The following is a 25,199-nucleotide window of genomic DNA, read 5'->3' as shown; positions in this document are numbered from 1 at the left end:
CAGCTGTTTTCGCTTAATTTCATGCGCATATAAATTGTGGCTTTGCAAACGTTTTACTCGTAGTCGGAATTTGACAGTTTAACTGTATTGTAACGGTGGTTTTATTCAAGTGTTCATAATAAAATTAATAGCAATATGATTCTAAAGAGGATAGCAGTCCTCTTTATACTTAGTTTTGCAAGTTTGCTCCTTTGTGCGCGCTCGGAGCTTGTGGAAGTTATAGATCTCAATGCCAACTGGAGCATTACAAATCAAAATCTGAGTGAGTTCTTTAATCCTACGTATATTGGAGGAAACTTTAAGTATGGTTTTACTTACAGCCATAAGCAAAAGTAATATTCATCTACCCTCTGGCATCTATAGTATACTGCATGATGAGGATATATTGTACTCCTACAATGACATCCATATGCGTTGGATAGCGCAGGATAACTGGACTTATACGCGAGCGTTCAAAGGTAACTATTTTGAGAAGTCTTACTCTTGCCACATCTGTCGATGAGACAGGAATATATCCTAAAGGACCGATAGAAAAGGCTAGTAGTACTGATCTCGTGGACCATAGTTCTTGCTAACATAAGATTTTACGCCATTGAAGATTTTTCGAAGAAAATTTATCTTCGTTGCTCATATCCAATAATCATACTGCCCAAAGTCATCTGATCCAAGGACTTTTAAAGTTACCAAATGTGACTTCATCCAAGTCCTCATGATAAAATTTCTTTAAGGTCTATCAAATGGGCTCACATTGTATAAGAATTAACATCCACTCTTAGTACACCTGTAAATTCGTCAAGTTGGATATCACGAATAATAGTGTTTTCACCTTACTCGTTAACTCTTATATTAATTTAAAACATCTAATTAAAATGAATATTATTTGATTCTCTCATTTACCCATCCAACACACACACAGTTTCACGCGACCACCTGCCCAAGCACTACTGCAATTTAACTTTCCACGGCATTGACACAGTCGCAGAGATACGCCTGAACAACCACGTCTTGGGGCGCACCGACAATATGTTCGTACGCTATAGCTACGACATAACCAAATTGCTGACCGAAGACAACGTTATCGAAGTGCAGATATTCTCACCGATACAGGCGGCGAAAAAGCGTGCAACAGATTTCGCTGTCAATGGCACACTCTACCCACCGAATTGTCCCTCGGATCGCTATCACGGTGAGTGCAATGTCAATATGCTGCGAAAGATGCAGACCAGTTTTTCATGGGACTTTGCGCCAGCGGTGCCTTCAATGGGAATTTGGTAAGTTTACAGAGAATGTAGGAATCAAAGGTGCCTGAACTAACGTGTCAATTATAGGAAATCAGTGCACTTGGAGTGCTACGATGTGGCGATCATACGCGATGTGGATGTCGTCATCAGTCGCACGAAAACGCACTGGAAAGCCGATATGTACGTGTACGTTGATGTAGGCGGAACGGAAGACTTCTTCGCTGAGCTCAAGTTCTACGCTTTGTGAGTTCACAATAGATTTACATACAAACATACGTACTCTATATATATTTTCTGCATTATAGTGGCCTCTTAGATGAGCCAGTTATCATTAAGGACTACACCTCAAAGCAACGCTTGTTGCGTAAAAATCCCGTAATAATGTTTTCGCAAACATTTCCATTGGTAAGCTTCAGAAAATGTTAAATATTTCATATATTTCATATATTTCACACTGCATATATCCATAGAACTCCGTTATTGCTTGGTGGCCCAATGGCTATGGCAGTCAAACTCTATACACCTTTAATTTTGTGCTTAATGCTTGGCTAACTAACGCGGGTCCGAATGCAGAATCGCCAACTGTCTCGCAAAAGTCCATACGTATTGGTTTTCGTACAGTCGAACTTGTGGAACAAGAGCTAGCCGATCGTAAGCATGTGGAACTGATCTTTCTTAAAGTTAAGAGTAACGCTCGCTTTGTTGACATTTTAGGCAACGGCTACACATTCTTATTCCGCATAAATGGCGAGGACATCTTTATAAAGGGCGCCAACTATATGCCATCGCATGTGCTGCCGGAGAAGATGCAAGACCACGAACGTCGTAAGTAGTTTTTAGTTTCAATAAACTGAGATTTCAAAAATCGAATACCGTGTAATAACTGTAAATTCTAATAACTACATTTTACACGCAGTCAAACACCTGCTCACTTCTGCCAAGGATGCCAATATGAATATGTTACGCGTTTGGGGCGGCGGCATTTATGAATCCGATCTTTTCTACGAACTCGCCGACGCATTGGGTTTGCTCATCTGGCAGGATATGACATTTTCCAGTGCCATGTATCCAGTCGATGAGGCCTTCCTCGACTCTGTGCGCACCGAGGTCTTGCAGAACGCACGCCGTTTAGCTTATCATCCCAGCTTGGTTGTAATGGCCGCCAACAGTGAAAACGAATTGGCCTTGGCTCAGAACTTATACGGCACACTCGTGGAGCAGAAACGTTTCGAGACGGAATATCGCACATTGTATGTGAAAAATGTGATACGTCAATTGAAATCAATGCAACATCCGGCACGCATTTCACCGCTGCAGTCAACGCCTTCGATAGGAAAACGTGGAGAGAAGTACGACTATATATCACCGGATCCGCAAAGCGCACAATACGGCGATGGTAAACTGTTGCTTACATACTCCTCAATGAGAACTACAGCTAAACTCTAACTCTAATTTGATTGCAGTGCACTTCTTTGTGGTACACGAAAACGGTTGGAACGTCAACATCTACCCCACACCACGCTTTGTCTCCGAGTATGGCTTCCAGAGCTTACCGCGCACGGAAGCCTGGAAGCGCAGCATGCAGTCCAGTGATAATTTAATGGAAATAATGCGTCATCGCCAACATCATCCCATGGCCATGCTGCCGATTGTGAATTTGATACGTCCGAATCTACCGTTACCGCTTACGAAGGATACACGTTATACCGATGCACTCATTTATTTCAGTCAAATCGCACAAGCGATGGCTCTGAAAGTGGAAACCGAATGGTATCGCAGTCTACGCAGCTCGGAACATCGTACAATGGGCGCACTCTATTGGCAGCTGAATGATGTCTGGGTAGCGCCATCCTGGTCCACAATTGATTTCTTCGGCAATTATAAGGTACTTCTTTGAGTTGCAGTTCAAGTTTAGATTTATAGGTCTCGTATGACGTTATATTAGCGGCAATCCAAGAGACGATGGAAAAACGAAATTATTCGCTAACGTGACATCATCAAAATCGATTTAAAAATGACTTAATGGAACACTACTCATCTCCCACAAAATACCTTTCTATTGTATCCAACAGCTCGCTTATTATTGGTCTAAAGAATTCTTGGCCCCCATCACGATTATTGCTTTGACTGACACCAACAATGCAGCCATTAACGTAACGATTGCTTGTGATCAATTGGAAGTAAGTAGCGAAAGTGTGCATGTAACGGTACAACTTTTCAAATACGACAACCTGACTGCGGTGAATTTAACCAGAATTGATACGAACTTGGTAAGATTAACACAATTAATTAATAAATCAGACACTATATAGTATTTTTGCTGAAAATTTAGAAAAGTAACAGCGCCATTAATATACGATCACTAGCCAAAAACAAGATTTTCAATAATGTAACCACCGAAAAGAACACCTTCTTAAAGTTCATACTACACAAAGGACCTGTGGAGATCTCATCAACTTACTACTTTCCCATGTCCTTCAATAACGCTGAAGGCATCAGCGATCCGGAATTGGCTGTGAGTGTTTTTTAACTAATATTCGTATTCCTTTACAAATATCGCTTTGGAATTACATTCCAGTATGATTTACAATGGATGCACTGCATTGAAAAAGAACAGACTTACGAGAATGCCTACACTTTGAAGATCGTTGTAAAGCGACCAGCATTCTTTGTCTTCATTGATATTATCCATCCGAAGGTGGGCAAGTTTAAGCTCTCGCAAAACGGTTTCGTTCAAACTAGCGACACGATGAAGGTGAATTTGCAATTCAATGCGGACGAATGTATTATTCTACAGAATTCGAATGTGATAATCAAAACTATACATGAATTTATTTCCTAAAGATGATAATACCGTTAGAATTAATTAAAATTTAAATCACATATGCTTGAAGTTTACGAAACGTTTGTGAAAGGAAAAATAAAAAGTTTATGAAAAACTAAGAACTGTTGTGATTTGATAAGATATGGTTTATCTTAAAAGTATTCTAATATCGAAGCTGACAGAAGAGGACTCTTAGAAATAAAAATATTCCAATTTAAAATACCAAGGGCTTGCCTTTCCAGTCAGTTGACGTCTGTTAAATGAGTGATGCTGTGAAAAACCGGGTTCCGACTTCAGACTTCTTGGACGGCTGATACAATTGAGATGCGAATTAATTAGTCATAAAAATCGTTCCTGGCACCAACGGCTGTGCTCAGACCTCAAGAATCTCGATTTAAAGAAAGTAAGGTACAAGGAAGAGGAAATCGCCAAGCATTAGGATTTTTTCAAATAAAAATTTTCCTTTAAAACAACAGGAACTTGTCATCCGATTTTTTACATCAGCTGTGATATGTATATTGAGTAGAAAGATTTTGAAATTTTGGTATGGTATGTTTGTTTATAAAGGGTGATCCATTTCGAGGTTCCCCACAAAAAATTCAAATCATTCAACCCTTCGAAAGAACATTCTTTGGCATTTATTATTTAATGATTATCTCTTTCAAATGTTGGCCGCGGCTACGTCTCAGATGGTCCATACAATTCAGTCCAAATATTTGATGACTCATTCGAGCATTTCGACTGGTAACTGGCGAATCTCGTGATGTTTTGCTAAATCGAAGCGGGATTGTCCGCATATACTATAGACTTTACATATCCCCACATGAAAAAGTCTAACAATGTGATATCACTCGATCTTGGTGACCAATCGACCGGACCGAACCGGACCAAAGTGTTCTCTCACAAAACCCATTGATTGATGCGATATGTGGGAATTGCGCCATCTTGTCCCCCAATGTCTCCGAGGTCACGAGCTTTAATGTCAGGCATCAAATAGTCTACTATTGTGACGTTATAACAGACCGAGTTGCTGCGAACGGCGCCCAATCGACTCTCCACGATCTTCGTGTATACTCTCAGCTACGTCTTCAATGCGTGCTGGGCGTGGTCTATTCGGTCGAATAGTATCCAATAATGAATGCTGGATCTCAAGATGGGTGATGGTGTTGCGAATAGTACGCTCCGTAGACCGATTATGTTGACCATAAGTTGAGGGAAGCGCGCCAAACACATTCTTTAAAGAACGTGAATTTTCGTAATAAAATCGAAGTTGTTCAGGCGTAAGGCTCAATCCACACGGGATTAGTCAAAAACGTCTCTGACTAACAAGACACAAAAACGTATTTTGCTCTAACCCACGCCAAGCGAGCATTCGCTTTTGTCTCTCTTTTTCGGTGTGGGTTGCCGCATATGAAACTATGGGATGTTGTCGTATCAGACAAGAAATTACGTCTTGACTTATCCGGTGTGAGTTGAGCTTAGTATATCCATGAAATTCCAAACAATACTGAACAAAAATAACATGAAAACTTCACATCTGTCAAAAAAGGTTACTTGGATCACGAGATATATTATACTATTGTCAGATGAGTACCTGAAATATTTAAAAAAAAATCACAAATCTTCAAATATAACAATATTATTGGATTTTTTTTCCGTATATTACTTTCCTATCCCTTGAACTATACCGACATCTTTCAAAATATGCCCACAATACAATATTTCGAATTTTTAATTGAATTAGTTTGTTTGTTTTTTATTACAAAAAATAATACATTCAGTTTAAGTTCACATCTTGAATTGGGCACTTACAGGCACATACATTATTTACATACTTACAACTAATACACAGTGAGAATTAGGCACATCATTTCCGATTACTACTATTTGGATTGTGCATCGGTGAACACTATAATTTAGCTAAAGTCAATTAGGTTAGCCTTAAAGTCGCACATATAATTAGTAGTTATTCCTAGTTTTCCTACAATACTAGTAAATTTCAGTTAAGTAGTTATATTTATAATCTGCTATTGTATTAACATTTCACTAGAGCAACCACTTCAGGAAGCTACAAAAAACGGTTAAACCCAACAACAGCGCTGGCACTGTTACCGTAAGAAAGCTACGCGTTCGATTGCCCGAACCACGCGCCGCACGGTAATCCTCTTCCGGCAGATACTCGCGTATATGACGGGTCTTATTCATCATCCAGTGGAAGGCCTGCATGTTACCCTGACGTTTCAATTCGCCACCGACAAATTCGCGCACTTTCGCATTGTACTCGTTGAGGTAGCGTTTCTAGGAACGGAATTAAAACAGTGTAATTATATGAAGAACTTTTCAAAAGACTATATATAACGGAATATTATCAGCTTGCAAAAATAAGAATATCAATTGTAGCATTTGCTTTCTTTTTCTACTCTTCTTACCTCCATTGCATTTAAAAGCGTTGGATCGATCAATTTCGGCTCGAAGGGCACCAAAGTTACATGACGAAATTCCAGAAATTTCATGCCATTTGGATGGGTTTTGCCAGTATCGACTACTTCTAGAACGTTTTTTAGGCGTACACCAAACTCGCCAGGTCGATAAAATCCAGCCTCTGAAATATTTCAATAAACCCCAGATATGAATAATAACATAAATTCTTCAAAATTGCAATATTTGGAGTACTCACCACTTGAAAAGAAATAGCCCTCAAGAAAACGATGAGAACCTTCCTCTCCGTAGGCTATAGAGATTGGAGCTACGAGTATAAAGTTTTAGTTTACTATTAATAAAAGTCTCCAACCATTTTTCACAGAAGACTTTAACTTACGCTCCTTAACCGCTCCGTATGCGCCTATACCGCTACCCGTCGTCTGTGGATAGTCCACCATATCCTCCCATTCCAAACGTCGCACCAACACATCCACACCGGACGCACGTAAATTGGAGGGAAAACGTAATTTTGCCAGTTCCAACATGCCCGCCAGCACATTCGTATAGGCGCGTTTCATTTCTGCCGTCGGTTCACCGAAAATAAATGTACGCGATACATCGGTTGTGCCTTCGTAATACTGACCACCCGATTCGATAACCAGTAAACTCTGATCGGTCACCTCGATGTCGGTGACATTGCTGGAAATGTAGTATGGTAAAGCGGAATGTTCGCCGTACGCAACAACGCTGCGTTTCGAGAGGCCACGTGCATTATTCTGTGAGAGTCGCGAACGATCGATCTCGTATTTCACCTTCTCCTCGGTCCATTGTTCGATGAAGAACTGAAGAGCAGAAAATGAGTAATTTTTTGTGTTATATGACAAAGAGAATGGCACTCACTCGACTCTCCAGTATGCTCATAGCTTCACAAATGGCTGCGGCATCACGGACATGCGCCTCACGCATGCCGCGTTGCTCTTCGGGCGTTTTCTGTGCGCGCATATAAATTATGGGCGATGCCTCTATATAGACTATATTACTCGGCAGTGCTGCGAAGACAGCTTCAGACGCGCCTTCTTCCTGCACACATGGACCTGGTACAAGTACACGTTTCCAGATTTGCGCGTAAGTGCGCAGATCATTCCACACTTTGTAGTATTCTCTAATTCTGCGAAGATAATTTATAGGTTAGGAAGAGAGTGAGAATGACTTGTGAAATCTTAAATAGCATTTACTTCACACAGCGATCGTTGTAGCAGTCCGTACGTAAATGAAAGTCAATTCCTTGTGTCATCTTACTATGATCGACGTAGAAGAAGATTTCATCATGGCTCACTATGAGGTAGGACTGGAATGTAGAGAGTTTAAAGTTTACTTATATGATCTTCTCGTTACATACTCTAAAGAATATTAGAAAGGCTTACCTTCACAACCGGCGTATATGGCAAGTCCAGTCCACGTATATTCAGCAAGTAGGCTATCTCGGTGAGTGATGTCACAATCATGGCATCACAACTGAACTTCTGCAATTTCAATCTCAACTCATCCACTTTAACCTCCCACTTGTCTCCGGCAAATTGTAGTTCCTGCACGCGTATTGTGAAATTCGATGCTGGCGGACGATCCACCCATATCATATCCAACAAATTGTTATTTATTCTGCTAAGCACTAGCAGCCGATTACCCAACTCGCGCTCCCAACGCATCCACAAATGGTGTGGCACAAGATGTGGATCGGCGCCAACGCGCTGATTTGCATATAACTTAGCCTGCAAGCATAAAAATGGAAAGTTTTTAATTACTTAATTTTTCTCAAATTATTAATTCTCACTAACCGAAAGCCATGCCGTTATCGTTACGGTATCGTTCATCCGATAGAGCTCCCATTCGCAGTCGATTTCCGCATCAGCTTGCTGCACATAGCGATTGTCTACCCATAGCGCTGCGGCACGCGCCGTAACGACGGCAAATGCGCCGATACCCGTAAAACCAGTGAGATATCGCACGCGTTGGTCATTCTCGGCCATTTCCTGATTCAAATGATCATCGTAGGGTGGTAATATGTACGCATCGATCTCGAGCCCACGCAGCGAAGAGCGTATTTTCATCTGTTCACGCAACGCATGCAGACGTTGTCGGTATTCGTTGACAGGTCTTAACTGGAAGCACAAGATATGTAATTAATCATGGATAATCACAAAAAAAATAATAAAATTGACAAATGAGAAACACTACAGATGCATATTTCAAATATTTCTCTTTTCTCCTTTATAAGTTCAGAGAACGCTCAATTCACAAAAGACTTAGGTAAGGTTACAGTTTGGAATCTCTGGTTTTTTGCCTTAGAATTATCATTAAAGAAGGACCTTTCAACTAGAGAAGACAACCATGAGTAGAGCTTTCTTTAAGAACACAGTGTAATCATGCTCATCTGAATTCTCTAGGCTTTGTTCAGGGTCATCTATTTACGAATAATTCACACACAAACTGAATTATTCTAAAATGATCCTTACTATGAGAATCGCTGCAATAGATCAGCCTACAATTCTATACCAAATATTTGTCTTCACCGGAGTATATTTTGACGTTCAGCGTTGTCAGAGATCTGATGGTTATTGCTGTGATTTATGTCTTTCTTAGGAGAGTATTACTTCGGTACCTGCCCTGATCTATTAACATAAAATTGAAACAACAGGTGATCTCATCATAAATCATCTCAGCTGAATTATTATATTGATTAGTTGAATGAAGAGTGGATACTGATAAGCCAAGTATTCGTAAGATGGATTTAAGAAAGGCTTTGAAACTATTTGTTTAATTGGACGATATTCCAAAATAATGATCAGAAAGATATCGTTGATATAATGATCTGTCCGTTAACCATGTTCCGATCTTGCTTCGTATTCTTCGAATTCTATTTTATCCAGATGATAAGTGTCGAAACCTCAAAAAGACGTGCTCTGAGTTAGCTAAATTGTATTGTAGTTTAGGTCGGGTTTTTCAGTACATGTAAATTTTTGGTTTGTCCACCATAAACATTACACCTAATTTTGCATTTCGCCCTATACCTGATCGACTCAAAGATTTTCTTTAATTTTCTTCCGAAGACGTTAAAAAGGTGTAGGGAAATGATAAATCAGTTTTGATTACTGCTGCACGATTCCTCTCAAGATCCCTTGGAACGGTAAAGTTGGAACGATAAAGTTGTCTTCTGAACTATCGTTCTATGACTATTGCTTTAATAAATTGAATTAGAAAACTCGAAAATCTCGAAATTCACTTACCAATTTCCCCTTGCGATATTTGCAGACCTCACGAAAATATCCGGTCGGTTCAATGGCCGCTGAGCTGGTGACTAGCACAACTGCAAAAACAAAGCAACACAACAAAATGTTTGAACTCAATTAGTTAACCATTCAATTATTCATTAAAACATTAAGTAAACAAGAAAACGAGCTTTTCGAACGTTCGCCTAAAGTGTTAACAACAAATTGAATTGGTTCCGCTAATGCCATAAAACTCGCATTATTTGGATTATTTCAAATATTGTTATGGATTTAAGTGCTGAAAGATGTCAGAAAACACAAACTGCATATCTAGTATACTTAAGGGTATATTATATGAAATTTAGTAAGCTTTTTTCACAAAAGACTCTTCAAACAAGCTTCAAATACATATGTATCTATATATTTGTGTATTTCTGAATAATTATAATAATTTAGTGTTGGTAAATATAGCATAAATGCGTCACGCGTCCATATCCGTCAAGTTCAACGTCAAAACGCAAATTTTATTCCTCACCCCCAACCCCCAACCCCATTTTTGTACACAAACTGTCATATTGGCATGACAATTGCAGAGTCCCGCACATTTATCATTGCTAAAATACATATATTTATATTGAAAGTGTCGGCATTTTGTCAGCGGAAAGTCAAAATGTCCATAATATTTGGCGAAATGTGTTTAACAAAAATACACAAAAGTATCTTATATTATATAATAGAAATTTAGTGGAATACTTGTGCAAATTAGTGGGGTTTGTCACACATTTTATGGCAACGTTACTAATTTCCCCATTCATTTATATATTTTAATTATTATTGTTTGTATTTGTTGCACTGCAACAGCTGTTGGACACATTTCGAAATACGAATTTTGTATTTTTAAATAAAATTCATTATTTATTGTTCTTTTGGTATATTTTTAATACACAACATACGATGATGGGAGAATTAAGTATATGAGTATAATAAAAAATAAATAATAAATTATATGGTATTACTATCAGAATCTAAGCATAAATTTATATTAATGTTTATATTTAAAATATTTAATTTAAAAAAATAAGACCTAGGTATAGACCATATATAATTAACAGTATTTTTCATTGCTTGAAAAAATTATTTATTTATTCGTTTTAAATAAAATAAATTAAAATAATCTTAATCTTTATGTTTTTTGTCCAAGAATTCACGAACAAGCAAAGAAGCGTGAGCTTTTAATAAACGAAAATCGTCAAGCTCATAAAAACGCGTCTAATCCGACAATGATATCTATATATTCTTTTTTATTAATTCTAACCTTTAACAAGTAAGGAAAGGCATTTTATACATCTCGCAATTAATTGCTATAATTTTAATCAGAAAATACACTGATACCTGAGAGATTTGCCGAAACTTTCGGTGAAAAGTTACCATGGGACACTGAGTGCTTCATATTCGATATCCGAGGCATTAAAAGTTATAGTCCGATTTCGACAATATTTTCACAAGTGATGCCACAGATCATATACAGTATTTGTTTAAAGTTTTATTTCGCTATCTTCATTGGTTCCATTATATTATATAGTGAAGGAATCAGACGGAATTCAAAATTGAGATATAAGGAAAGTAGTCGTGGTTGTGAACCAATTTCATCCATTTTCCACACGTATCATCAGTGTGTCAAGAAAATATTATATACCGAATTTCATTCGCATCGGTCGAGTAGTTCCTGAGATATGGTTTTTGGTCCATAAGTGGGCGATTCCACGCCCATTTTCCATTTGGTGAAAAAATCTGAGCGCAGCTTCCTTCGGCAATTTCTTTTGTAAAATTTAGTATTTCTGACATTTTCCGTTAGTGAGTTAACCCACTTTTAGTAATTTTCAACCGACTGCAGAAAGTTTGGTTTATATAGCTTTATTGGTTTGCGAGATATATACAAATAATCTATTTGAGGGCGGGGCCACGCCCACTTACCGAAAAAAAATACTTCCAAATATGCCCCTTCCTAGTGCGATCCTTTATTCCAAATTTTACTTTTATAGCTTTATGACACTTTATAGGTTTTTGGTTTTCGCCATTTTGTGCGCGTGTCAATGGTCCGATTTTGACTCGTCTCGTCACCCTGATCATTTTGGTATATATATCTAACTCGTTCAAAAATCCACGATCTCGAACTGACTTGAGAAAATTTTCGTCGCGAACAACAGAGACATCACTTTATAGCAGTCTTTGACGTTGTTTAAATACAATCCGAAGTCCGAACATTGAATACGAGTTTCTGCATTGTTTCAGTCATGAGTCACGGGAGCATACCGGAAACCAAAGAACAGTCAAAACACTGACCTTACTTGGTGATCCTACTCTGAAGATTACGAAGACCATCCTAATGGTCGACAAATTGAAGGCCACATGTTTTTTGAAAACCACAAGGTGTGATATACATCCTGGCGAAAGAAAAAACGGTTTCAATGCTTTACTATGTCGAACTATTAGGCCGATGATTAAAATAGTTAGAACATCGCTGAGTAAAACGTATCGAGCTAAAAGGAGACTATGTTCAGACGAAATTACCAATTTCACAAAACTTTTATTTTTATATTATAAATAAGGTAATACTCGGACCACGCTCGTATGTATGGCTCAGAAGAATTGTTCACAATTTTGATTATCTAGTGGATCATAAAACTGAACCTTAGACAAAATTCTCAATTAACTAGATCCCCTTAAACATATCGTATTTGTTCGGTTCCAATATATATATATGTATATAATATATATTAATAAACTTCAAATATGATCCCCTCAGAAAATTACACGCTTTAATCATGTTCACTATGTTAAAGACCGCAATTAGCCGGCACATTTTCCACGATTAATACGAAAAACCCCATTAGAAGAAATTTCATGGTCAACCAACCAATTGAGAACACATGGCCCACTGTGTGCCGATGCTGCCACAGTTGAATGATGACGCTACGAGTGATGATAATCACCGCAGCAAACGACCAACATCAGACACACAACTCTGGCGACAGCGGACCTAGCATAAACGCTTGATTTATTGTCAAGAGGCCATGACAGGAGATTTTCGGAGAATACTCTGAGGAAATATTGCTAAATAGTTTATGTTATTGTTAAAAGGCCGCATAGTCACGCTGGTTAAAAATATGAAATTACTTAAAAAGCGAAACGGAATTATTAATCACGTATACGCACCGTTGACCGACGAAATTATTCATGACGTGCATGAATTAAAAATAAAAACTTGATGATTGTATTATTAATTTTTTTTTTTATATTTTTGTTTTTATATAGACATTAATTATTATTATTTTTTTTTTGCTTTTGTTGGAGTTTGATGGTTGATATTTTATGTTTTAAAATTTATATTAAAAGTTCAAAAAGAAAATATTTTTATTTTTATCGATCAATTACTATATACCTTGGAATGTACCGTACGTTTTTGAGTGAACTTGATGTACATATGTGAGTGCCTTCAATCAAACAATTCATAAGCGGAAAATTGTAATTGATTGATTGCAAATACCCAGCAACAGTAAAAGAATTAAACTTTTATTTTTATTGTATTAAACACACAAGCGTCTTTATTAAGTATTTCGAAATATGAAAAGCGAAAAAATTTCGAAAAATATTTTAATTACTGCATAGCGGCGCTCAAGCATTTGGTATTCTTGATTTTTTGCTCTAAATTGTTGGATTACATTAAAATATTTCAACAGTGGTGGCAATAAAAATAAGACCATAATACTTTTCAAAATTTAACTGCTACAAAAACAACAAGCTGACAACTCACAGTACTCGCTACTCACCTAGTATGCTCAACGCCAATCGCCAAATCCATTTAACTGTCGACATCTTTGCGGAATGCTCTGCTCCAGCTGCTCTTGCTGTTGATTGTTATTGTTGTTGTTGTTGCTGTTATTATTAATGCTGCTCATACAAATTTCATAAAGTTTCACGAGTATCACAACGTGCACGACATAGAAATTGCTCTGACTTCAGCACTTACGCACGTTACGTACGCCCACAAACACACACATAAACGCGAGCGCACACACAACGGCAGCCGCCACAACAAATCACTTTTCCGCAATTAACGCCAAGTGCGGTGTGAGTTTTCTTTTCGCAAATCACATAAACTTTCTAGGCCTCAGTGCAGTGCGCATATGAAATGTATCGCATTGAACGCTCTGACGGTGCTGTGTTCTGAAAGAGAAGATATTTGTGGTTCCGTTGCGGTGAATGCGGTTTTGTTATCGCGCGAGTTTTTTGATTAGCGATTAAAGTGCGAAGTAAACAACACAGATGCCTTAATCGCTGTGCGCACATTGTTGTTGCTGCGCTTGAGCGACTGAGATTTAGATATTTTATCTGTTTTCTGCATTAGTCGGGACATATGTACAAACATAAATATGATCTGTACTGAAATGTATGCGATAGAAGTCCAGTGGGCATGCTCTATTAATGGCACGCGTAGTTAAATTAAAAATGAAAATCTTCGAAGATTTGCTCAGTTGCTTCTATTATTAAGAATTTTTTGCTACTTGTGTCTCATGCATGTGAATCGTTATTAAAATAATGAATAATGATTAATATAATTTTTTATTAAAACAATTAGCGCTATTGCTAGTTTTTCTTCTCCTAATCTACTCCTATCAACCACTTTGTTTTATGTTTAAATCAAGAACCCTCACTACGGCCTCAGACCAGGCGAACTGGAAAAAATATTTTTATCTTCTCATTCAACTTGAAATTAAATATTATTTTGTTATGAAGCAAAGCCCCGATATTTAGCTATTGGTACTCCTTAAAACATGCGACATGTTTGAAATGGATCACTAAAAAACTTGAGACTAATAACAATAAACATTTGTATGGAATGAACTTTTTGGTTTTGTTGGGTCATAACCCGGAAGGAGATCTACACTTTTATAATCAACAAATGTAGAGTGATTAAGACTACTTGATCTCCAATAATACTCAACAGGAACTACTTGTGATTAATAAATGTCGAATTGTAATCTATAGAGAGTAATCCGACTGACTTTTCTAGCCAATTTTCGTGAATTTTTTAATAGAAAGTACTCGATTGATTGTTTCGAAGTTTTTACACATAATAAGGTATATTTTCAGCTACATTTTAACATTATTTTATACAAAAATATTGAAAAATAACGGAGTTATATGCTGTCTCCGAAGGTGCTAAAAAAGTTCCCTAACTTCTGACATGATTCCGGCCGAATGCGTTACTGCAACAAAAAAATGCAAAAAGGCTATTAAAGTTAAATATATTTCCTATACAATGACCTACGATTTTTGAAAAAAATATCAAAAATTGACAAAATGGCTTAGTTCTGAAAAAAATTCGTGTTTAGGTAAAAAAATGGTCCTCTTTTAAACCCTTTCATGCTCGAATTAAAATGGGCGGAGCTAACATTTTTTTTTGGAACAGATATATATTAGTCTTAACTCAAATGTGAAGTGATAAAAATTTCAAAGTCCCATGTATCCTGGTCATTAGTTACAGGATGTTGTTTATAGGCACAAATTAAATTATTATATAAAACTAAACACTTTTCTCTTGAATTTTTTTTGTTTTATAACTCTCTTAACTTTACTAATTTATATAGATCACTTTGTTTAAAAATAAAACAATTATTTTTATGTTTTTGGACTCTTTTTGTATATACACTTTTGTATAACTTTTTTCGCGAAAGGAAAAAAAGCTTTCACAACACATAAGTCTACATAATTGAACAAACCGCTGGTCAAGAATATTTAAATAACGTGAATTAGAAGCCGGTTGTTTATAGGCAACATTGGGCCTGAAAGGGTTAATGCCAAATTGACAATTGTCAACAAATCAAAAAGATCGTAGGTCAGTGTATAGTAAATATATTCAAGAATTCTTAGTTTAAATTTGAAGTCGATGGGTCAATGTAACGTTGAGTAATGGTGTCAGCAATTTTGAGAAATGTCATTTCGAGAAAAACGCGTTTAAAGTTTCGACTATAGCAGTTTAAATCATCGAGCGGTCGATCTTTAGAACGCTGCCATTCAAAAACTATTCAAGATGCGATCTTACCACTTTCACAGGATTTTTTTGAAAGTATAAACTATAGAATATTCGAAAAATAAAAAAAATCGATTTTTTGAAAATGTCACACTGGCATAGCACTTTAAATTCATTCGAAAAATTGTGAAAGGATATAGAAAATTTCTTTACAGCCCGCTTAAAGCCAGAGATCAAGTAACAATTATTATGAATTCGCAATGTAGCATCATACTATTGTCGTTGTACCAGCAACATAGGAAACTGAAAATGATTTTTTTTTTCCAAATATTACTGAGATTAGAGTCGTTGACTGGAATACATATCAGAAAGTCTCTGATACGTAGACCCAACTGTCTAGGAAACAGATCTTTGAAATATTTGTAGTCTAACATAGGGGATAGTTCTAGATACACACAACAGCAATAATCGTATTATTTACCAAATCTAATATTGAGTCAAGTCAACAGACTGGTGTAAAAACTCATTAAAACCCGAGTTTTCAAATTCAACAACTTGTGTAAAATAATTTGCATATACTATCATCTCAGACTCCACTCGTCTTTATACGTAAACAGATCATATTGAACTACTTGCTTTCACAGCTGCTAACAAACTTGTTTAATATTACTAGAAGGCTTCTTTGCTAGAACAATAATCTAACAGTTTTTCATTGTCCCACATTCTTTAGTGATTATCAACAACACAACAAATTAACAACGGCAAACATTTTTTTTTGCAACAGATAAGAAAGTCACTCGTGCAGTTCATTTGCGTTCTAGTTATTTTATTAGAATTAATCTTATTTACATTTTTGAGAGAACTGTGTTAGTGATGTACTTTAAAGAGTAAATATTGTAAATAAATGAGATCATTCATAGATCACTCTAAAAAGCGAAAAGAGAGGAGTGTCAATCAAAATGTTATACTTCTGATTGCATGGACTTTTTTTTTGTTTTTGGAGAAGTATGAGTGAATCTAAATTAAAATTTAAGAGACACAGCTCACCTTTTTATCAAACTTGGTAAGTCGGAAATATTTTTTTATCTTATATGCTATTGGTTAGGAAAATTATTATTCTTAATTTTCTAAGATATGATCGTCTGCTTGAAACATTCTTAAAATTAATGTTTAATGTTTTATCAGCAAACCGACTATTAATAGATCAGACATTTAGTAACATCCGTCTCTGACTTAATTCCTCTCTGAATATTAAACTATATTAAACTCCTCAAAATCTCGGAGTAAAGCTCTGAGTTGGCTCAGCTGCTAGCTGCAATAATTTCAGTAATCATCAATCACAACAACTATTTAGAATATGATCCCAGGTAAGAGGAACAGCAAATATCGTATGATAAAGTGTTTGAAATTTTTATTTGTGGCGAAGCTTCCGATTGAAAAAATATAACAGAATTGTACTTTTAATGGAACTATAGAGATTTCAATTTGAATATTTTATTATTTATTTATTTTTATTATCTAATTCAATTTTGTATTATTTATTATTATTATTATTTATTCTATCGAAAATGCATCAAATTGAATATTATGTTCTGGCATAGAGATTATAGATCAATTGCCATAGACCTGCTCTCAAAAAAAAGTTTGCAATATCTCTTGAGATCGTATACTCTATGAAAATATTTATAATCTCAAATTGGTTGGGAAGATGGTCTATGACTCTATACATCACAATGTGTATCTTCTCTGTGGGTATATGGAGTCTAATTCATTCAATTTGGACCAGAACAAATTAGTTATGATCACTCTGTGGCGCTCGCTGTTAACGAATGGCTGAGTACTCAAATGGATAGAACTCGCATTTTGATAGAAGAGTTCTAATATTTGGATGACCGCTTAAACTAACAAACCGCGTGCTCACTGCTGACCATGCAATGTACATCAATATTTGTATGTGTATATAAATCGCTACATATGTAGTTTACGACTATATGCGTATAGCTTGAGGGCTTGTTAATGTACATCACACACCCACCATGCAACGGAAACGAAATTTTATTGCTTCCTCTTGGACGAATGTCTTGTTTATTTTGAATACTGCTAAGTTTAGATGAGTAAAAAAGCCAAAGAAGCACTGTGTATATTAGCCGTTACCGTTTCGGTTGAATAACGCGAAGTACTATGTACATATGTAGATGCAAAGTTCAAGTTAAAAGAAGTTCAAAATCAAAAATTAGAAGCTAATTTCATATATATATTTTTTTTTCTTATTTATGCTGTTCTTTAACTACAAAAGTGACGCCAATAAAAAACTGCGCACTTTATACGTCTTCATACTTATTTGGCTACTGGGTAATTAAAAACGAATTGACAAATTAGAACTATCGGTTGGAACAAAGCGACCTTCCGACGTTGCCAAATTTGGTGGGCCCATGCAATAAATAAAAAAAACTTATATATTTTAATGAAATTATCGCTTGCTCATTCGAGCGCCAGCCAATTATGAATGGCGGCTTACTATGGGCAGCAGGCATACATATGTATGTACATACATGCAGCTATATTCATATATACTTATAAAGAGCTTAATTATACGCTTCATTTAAATGTAATATGTTTTTTTCTAAATTCTCGTTGTTGGTGGCATTTCAACGGCTTGCCTTGTTCCAAGTGCTGTGTGGGCTGTAAGTGTCGGAAAAAATGCAACAACAATACACTTAATTGTAACTCAAATATATATTAGCTAATTGTACTAACGTCAGTTGTATGCAACAGCTGCCAACAAGGGCAAATTCTATGCAAATTCATATTTCTCTTTTGGATTCAATAAAATTAGTTACGCGTTTGTAAGCAAAAATGGATATATGTACACAGCATGCATGTATGTGTAAATATGTATTTCAATATATACATATATTCGGCAATGCAATAAATGCGTAATCTCTCACACGCTTCCGTATATACATATGTCATGCACTTGTTTCCATGATTCTAAGCATGTATATATGTATGCAAGTACTTTCCAAGCTGCCAATAGCTGCATATCATATAAGGAAATATCAGCTGTTTATTACGCTGGCAAACAATGTTGCAAACAACAATTTATGACATTTAGTTTGTGGGCGAATTGTAATGCGTCCAACACTTGCTGTCAAAGGTCATATTCTATGATGGCATATATGGATGGTGTCAAGGGCGTTTGCCATTCTTTCACATTGTGATAAGTTTTTTAAGACTCTAAAATAACGTTATTGTGCTAGAAGCATTAAATGTATGAAATTATTAAAGATTTTAGTATTGAAAATTTTAAGTTTTAATATGTAATACACATAGACAAGAGCACTTCGATAGCCAAAAAGGTTAATAACTAATATAATAATGTTTGTTAGTTGATGGAACTCAGTAAACTCAGTCTATATCCTTCAAAAATATGTTGGTTTTGATAAAATTAATTTGAATTATAATATTTGCTGAATTTGTTTTAGTTTCGAGGATTGGATATAATCCTTCAGGAAGCAGTAGATTTAATACCAATAAAATATAATTGAAACTGATTGAATGCTGTGCGTTATTCTCAAAAAATAATTTGTTTATTCCGATTTTAGCTATCCTGGTTTCTGATATTGAGATCTCAGCTCACATGATCTTAAGAATTTGATCTTTCTTCAAAATTTAAAGAGATTTTATGGATTTCTAGAATTAGAGGTGTTCGTCTATCATCTATTAATTCAAGCAGCCTGCGATGGGGCCTACTTATCCTTCTAAAGCTTGCACATTTTCAAATTCAGATTTTCACTGAATTTTCTATTGCCTATTACGCAGTGAGACTTTATTATGAAGACCTCTTCTCACGTAACAACATAGTTATAGTCTTTGAGTTTGAAGAGGTTGTAGAGGTTTTCAAAGAAAAATCTACACATACATACATATTCTGATATATATCTCCTCAAAAATCTCTATTTCACACATTGTATGTATGAATGGCTCAAACATTGAACCGCCGAGCTACATATTTTGCCTCGTTGACTAAATACATTTTTTTTTCAAGAAATACGTACTCCGATCGTTCGAAGTGCTGAATTTGTAAACAACACACTAATATTCTCATTGAATTATAATCAACAGCTGCAATTAGTAAGGTGAGATGTTATCACTATAGACAGAAATAAGTTGCGTATAGCCTATTACAGAGGGTCATATAGAACAAATAATGCATTATTGGCTTTTGTGTTTAAGCTACGAATGATTTATTAATACGAGTATATACCACATTATGATTAAAAAATTTTTATATTTCAGTTGAAAAGTATATAATTTCTGAAATGCGTTTAATGGTACAATGGCTTCAATACCTATGAATAATCTTTTACCGAAAATATCGATAAATCTCTCAAATATTTTAATGAAATTCTGAGGAAATCTTTTTCTTCTAATAATGTGCTTCAGTACCAAAAATGGGGAGAATGATGTTCTTATTTCCCCTAGGTAGACTTTATATCATGTATGTATATCGGTTAATATGTGAGATTTCTTAGCAAAATTAAGTTAATGTATAATCTTAGATATAATATGGCTTGGTGAAGAGAATGAGCTAAATCGTTTCAGGGATTACCTCAGCCCTCATATACTATATATGATGATTTTCGTTATTCTAGTGGACTATATGCCGAATATATGGGCCAAATTATGTGTTATCTTAATATTAAGTTGTCAAACATCTCCCTTCCGCCTTTTTGTCTGGCAATACTATATATCATTGAAAGGTCTTGACATAACCTACAAAACGACGCTATGCATGATTAGTTTGGATATTGCGTTCAACGGTTATAGACGTGTAAACATGGAGTTCACTCACGTCGAAATTCGCGCTATTTTAAAGTTTTCTTCGTTCCGCTAAAGAAACGTTCCGAGAGATTACTAGTGTTTTGGTGGATGGAACTCTATCACTTCGAACTGCGGAGGAATGGTTTCGACGATTCAGAGCGGGTGAAAACAACACCGTGGATAAGCTAGCCGACGGAAGACCTATGACGACGAATACAGATCAAATCATGAAAAACATCGAGCAAGACCGGCATGTGGCATCTCGTGACATCGCCCATGAGATGGGAGTTAGTCACCAAACCATTTTAAATCATCTGCAGAAGGCTGGATACACAAAAAAGCTTGTAGTTTGGGTGCCGCATGATTTGACGCAAAAAAACCTTCTGGACCGAATCAACGCCTACGATATGCTGCTGAAACGGAACGAACTCGACCCATTTTTGAAGCGGATGGTGACTGGCGACGAAAAATGGATCACATACGACAATATCAAGCGAAAACGGTCGTGGTCGAAGGCCGGCGAATCGTCCCAAATAGTGGCCAAGCTGGGATTGACGGCCAGGAAGGTTTTGCTGTGTGTTTGGTGGAATTGGAAGGGAACTTCGTTGAAGACTCGTCAGCAGCTACGAGAGCTCGGATAAGAGATTTTAGCGCATTATATGGTGGATGCCCGGACATAGCGCTAAGTGATCACCACCTGTTCCTGTCCATGGCGAACACCCTTAGTGGTGTGAAGTTGAATTCAAAAGAGGCTTGTGAAAAGTGGCTGTCCGAGCTCTTCGCAAATAAGGAGGGGGGCTTCTAGGAGGGGGTATTATGAAATTGTCGTCTAGATGGTAGCAGATTATCCAACAAAACGGCGCATATTTGAACTAAATCCGATTACAGTAACACTTTTTATAAAGCATTGAATAAAGTGCGAAAAAGCGGAAGGGAGATATTGGACAACCTAATAGAATTCCATCAATAAATTGTGACGGTACAAAATATTCCGTTACGCCCGATCTTAGCCCTTCCCTGCTTGTTTATTTCTCAAAATAGCTTAACTTTATTTATAGTATATTTCAGGATATCACTGTAACTGTAGAATTTGTAGATATACCATGCAATATACTGGAAAATTTATCATTATTCTGTATTTCTGGAATCAAATCTTGACATAACCTCGTTTTATGACTTCATTTTAATTACGCTTAACTTTCTATATAAAAAAACCACAACCATTGTGTCCTAGTACTATACCATTATGTTATCTAGTATTTAAATGCAAATTTGAAACCAACAACAACTTGTTAGTTGTACTTCTTGTTTTTTTCTTATCGTTCACCTAAATGTTGTGAAAAATCATATTTTACCTATAAACACTTAGTGAGCATCGAAGGCTTAACCGAAATGCATTAACACCAATTCATTGGAAATAATGCATGGCCCCCCTCCATGCCAAACACTTCAGTCGGCAGGAAAAAACAGAAATAGTTCAAAACAATTAAAATAAACTGAAAGCATAAACAAACGAAATTTATGAACTCCACGGTACGCGGCGAGACGAGTAGATTTGGACCAAACAAATGTGAAAGTGAGGTGTGAGTGGGAGTGTGTGCATATTGCACTTGATTTAGGCCGCAAAACAGCAGCAACAAAAATTTCAAATTTCAAAGGAAGCTTACGCAAATGCATATATGTATGTATGTGTGTGTGTAAGAATATTTTGAGTAGTTTAGTATGTTTTTTTTTTTAATATAAACATATGTACATATGGGTGTATGTATATGTGTATACTTTGCTTGAACATTGAACATGAACATTCCGCACGAAAATTAATGTTACTGACTATTTGAAAATCGGAAAATTTGCTTATTTATATGGTACAGCAATCATTTTCCATCGACGCATGCTATGTAAACATGGCAATATGCGTCAATATATATACTGAGGTATGTGGAAAAATCTATTGAGAATAGTAGAGCATAAAAACTTAAAAAAAAATGTTTTAATGTAAATAATTGTAAATAAAAAGAAGAAAAAAATCAAATTCAATCATTAACATTTGCAACTACACTCGCGCGCAAAATAAGCAGCAAAGTACCACTTTGCTTGTTTGTTTATATGCTCACTCTAATTTGCTGCGAAAACAAAAAAGAAAACAACAAGTGACTCATGCGGCGCACAGCTGAGGCAGTGCCAAATAAAATTATGCTGCTTTATTTGCGCGTATATTTCAAAAACTTTTTTTCAATGAGCCAATTTTGAATTTTCAGTTTTTTTTGTTCCTCTGAAATCGGCAAACACCTTGAAAACTGAACATTTTTCAGAATTTTTTTTTATATTTTTTTTTAATGATTTTGAACTATTGGCAATGACCGCGTCAACATTTCAAATTGGAGAAACAAATATCTGTGTGTGTGTATGTGACACACTAATAAATCGTCCTTTTAATTTGAAACACTTAATTTAGACAGCGACGTTACTCATACGCCATGTGCGCTGTTGTAGTAGTTAATATTATATCATTTGCTGTAATTGTTGTGTTTGTTTTTATTATATTATTTTTTCAATTGCTTTCAGCTGTTACTTCTATGTATTTACTATAACCAAAACAATTCCACAAATTATTAATAAATTTTATTTTCGTTTTAATTATTTTTTAACCTGTTGGAATCCGCGCACTTTTCTCACACGCGTCTATATTTTTGCCAATCTTATATATGCCACAACTGTTAGCATACAAAAAGAAATAAATGAAATATTATTTTCCGTTACGATAATTTCGCTTTCCTCGAACCGCACGCAAGCAAAGCAAATAGCGAACTAAATGCGCGCGCCACGCTCAGCAAAGAATACAATTTTCTATGCTTTTTTTTCAAAAATCTCAAAGTACGAAATAAATTCATTGCATTATGTTTCGAACAGCGCCAGCAAATGCGCTGGTGTGTGTTTGTGAGCAACAGCAGCACATGCGCTCACACACACACAAAAGATTACACACACACATGTGCTTAGAAAAGAAAAAAATTCATGCGTTTGGTAGCTCAGCGAAGCTTTGGCGGCAAAATGGGTTAAGCAAAAGAAAATCGCTGCTGCTGCTGCTGTGGCGACAACAGCAATTGCCTCTTTGTCAGCTTGACAGGCACAGATACGCACGCACACACACGCACTTACAAACAATTACGCACATAAATATAGTGTGCTTAGAGCGACAGTTAGCACTAAGTGTTTGTGCGTTTGGCCAAATGCGTTTATAGCTCGTAAATGCGGTGGCCGCAACTCTGCTCTGCTCTGCTCTTAAAGCATTACGCGTCGATGCGTTCAAATTACTTTGTGGTATTGGCATTATTACTGCAGTTCCTGAATGAAATGCATATGAAATACTCATACATATTTACATGTAAGTGCATATGGGAGCTTGTATGTATGTACGCTTGCTATTTTATTGTAGTGTAGAGTCTTACCGAAACGCACATATATATACCCCATACACAATGAAAAACAAAATTTATTGCTATTTATTGATTTTACTGAACTAATTCTGTGTTTGTTTGTATTACCAACAAATGAACCGAAGTCGTTTATAATTAAATTTTACTAAAAAACCTATCTCTATATCAAGTGTTTTCAAATCATTCTCATGATAACCTATCACCTGAAGCTTCAAACGGAGGTTTTGAGCATCATAAAAAAGCAGATTTTTTTCTAAAGAAATCATCTTGGTATATTTTAAAAATTACTGTATGAAATGGGTCAAAAAAGTTTTCCTTAATTTAGTCAACAATTAGTTGTCCTGTGCGTGGATGCTCTTGAATTTAGTACATAAACACTACACTATTAGACAATCTCTACTACCCTGATAATGGTACCAACATCATCCCTTTGTTTGATAATTTCACATTTAACAAGTAAGGAAGGGCTAAGTTTGCGCAATTTATTTATGTAATATTATTAAGCTAACACACAATTTGACCTATATATTTGGAATAAAACCCACTAGAATAATGAAATTCATTATATATAGTAAATGGGGTCTGGGGTCTGAGGTAATTCCAGAACCGATTTCACTCTTACTCGCCACCAACTACATTAAATCCAAGACTATGTCCTCACTCAAGATATCTCTCATATCGAAGTCCACCGAATATTTAAAAACCCTATTATTAGGTTATGGGAGCTAAGTAATTTTTGTATAGAGATACATTATTAGAAAAATATTCCTTTTGAATTTCTTTAGAATAGCTGAGAAATTTGTCGATATTTTCGGTAAAAAAAATACATATAGGCACTGAGGTCTTCATGTGAGTTACAGGGGCCTTGAAAAGTTATAGTTCGATTTCGAATCAATTTTGAAATGAGTGATGTTGCCACATTGACATTCTGCAAATTTTTTTTCCGATATCTTCATTAGTTTTCGATTTATATATTCCAAAGTCCACGAATTAGATGGAATTTAAAATTGTGTTTTATGGGAAATATCCGTGGTTGTTAACCGCTTTCGATTTTTCAATTTTTTTATACGTAATATCAGGGTGTCCAGAGAATCTTATATACCAAATTTTGAAATTGTTCGAGCAGTTCTTGAGATATGGTTTTCGACCCAA

At 35.9% G+C, this 25,199-nt stretch overlaps 2 protein-coding genes across 7 annotated transcripts; one reads left to right on the top strand and one right to left on the bottom strand.

The window, feature by feature from the left end:
- The first annotated feature begins 52 nt into the window (after positions 1–52).
- On the top strand, positions 53–4,184 carry LOC105209499 (beta-mannosidase). Of its 2 annotated transcripts, XM_011179914.3 has the most exons (12): positions 54–262; positions 321–458; positions 917–1,271; positions 1,329–1,484; positions 1,547–1,646; positions 1,712–1,892; positions 1,956–2,066; positions 2,158–2,637; positions 2,705–3,126; positions 3,314–3,511; positions 3,574–3,756; positions 3,820–4,183. In XM_011179914.3, exons 1-12 carry the CDS (start codon positions 136–138, stop codon positions 4,081–4,083), a joined length of 2,715 nt encoding a protein of 904 aa, XP_011178216.2. In that variant the 5' UTR covers positions 54–135; the 3' UTR covers positions 4,084–4,183. The 2 variants fall into 2 exon arrangements, with proteins under 2 accessions (XP_028894403.2, XP_011178216.2); XM_029038570.2 differs by having other exon boundaries at positions 53–262; positions 1,712–2,066; positions 3,820–4,184.
- Positions 4,185–5,805: 1,621 nt separating this feature from the next.
- Positions 5,806–23,401, bottom strand: LOC105209498 (xaa-Pro aminopeptidase 2). Of its 5 annotated transcripts, none has more exons than XM_011179912.3 (11): positions 23,260–23,401; positions 13,583–13,979; positions 9,771–9,850; positions 8,322–8,645; positions 7,911–8,255; positions 7,722–7,834; positions 7,387–7,654; positions 6,884–7,328; positions 6,743–6,811; positions 6,495–6,667; positions 5,806–6,363 (listed from the first exon to the last, which is right to left on the bottom strand). In XM_011179912.3, exons 2-11 carry the CDS (start codon positions 13,626–13,628, stop codon positions 6,112–6,114), a joined length of 2,115 nt encoding a protein of 704 aa, XP_011178214.2. In that variant the 5' UTR covers positions 13,629–13,979; positions 23,260–23,401; the 3' UTR covers positions 5,806–6,111. The 5 variants fall into 5 exon arrangements, with proteins under 5 accessions (XP_011178214.2, XP_054086251.1, XP_054086249.1 ...); XM_054230276.1 differs by having other exon boundaries at positions 23,371–23,390; XM_054230274.1 differs by lacking the exon at positions 23,260–23,401 and adding an exon at positions 22,725–22,935.
- Positions 23,402–25,199: the final 1,798 nt, after the last annotated feature.

This window comes from Zeugodacus cucurbitae, chromosome 2 (genome assembly GCF_028554725.1).
Source record: "Zeugodacus cucurbitae isolate PBARC_wt_2022May chromosome 2, idZeuCucr1.2, whole genome shotgun sequence".
NCBI lineage: Eukaryota > Metazoa > Arthropoda > Insecta > Diptera > Tephritidae > Zeugodacus > Zeugodacus cucurbitae.
This window is presented reverse-complemented; position numbering and strand designations above follow the sequence as displayed.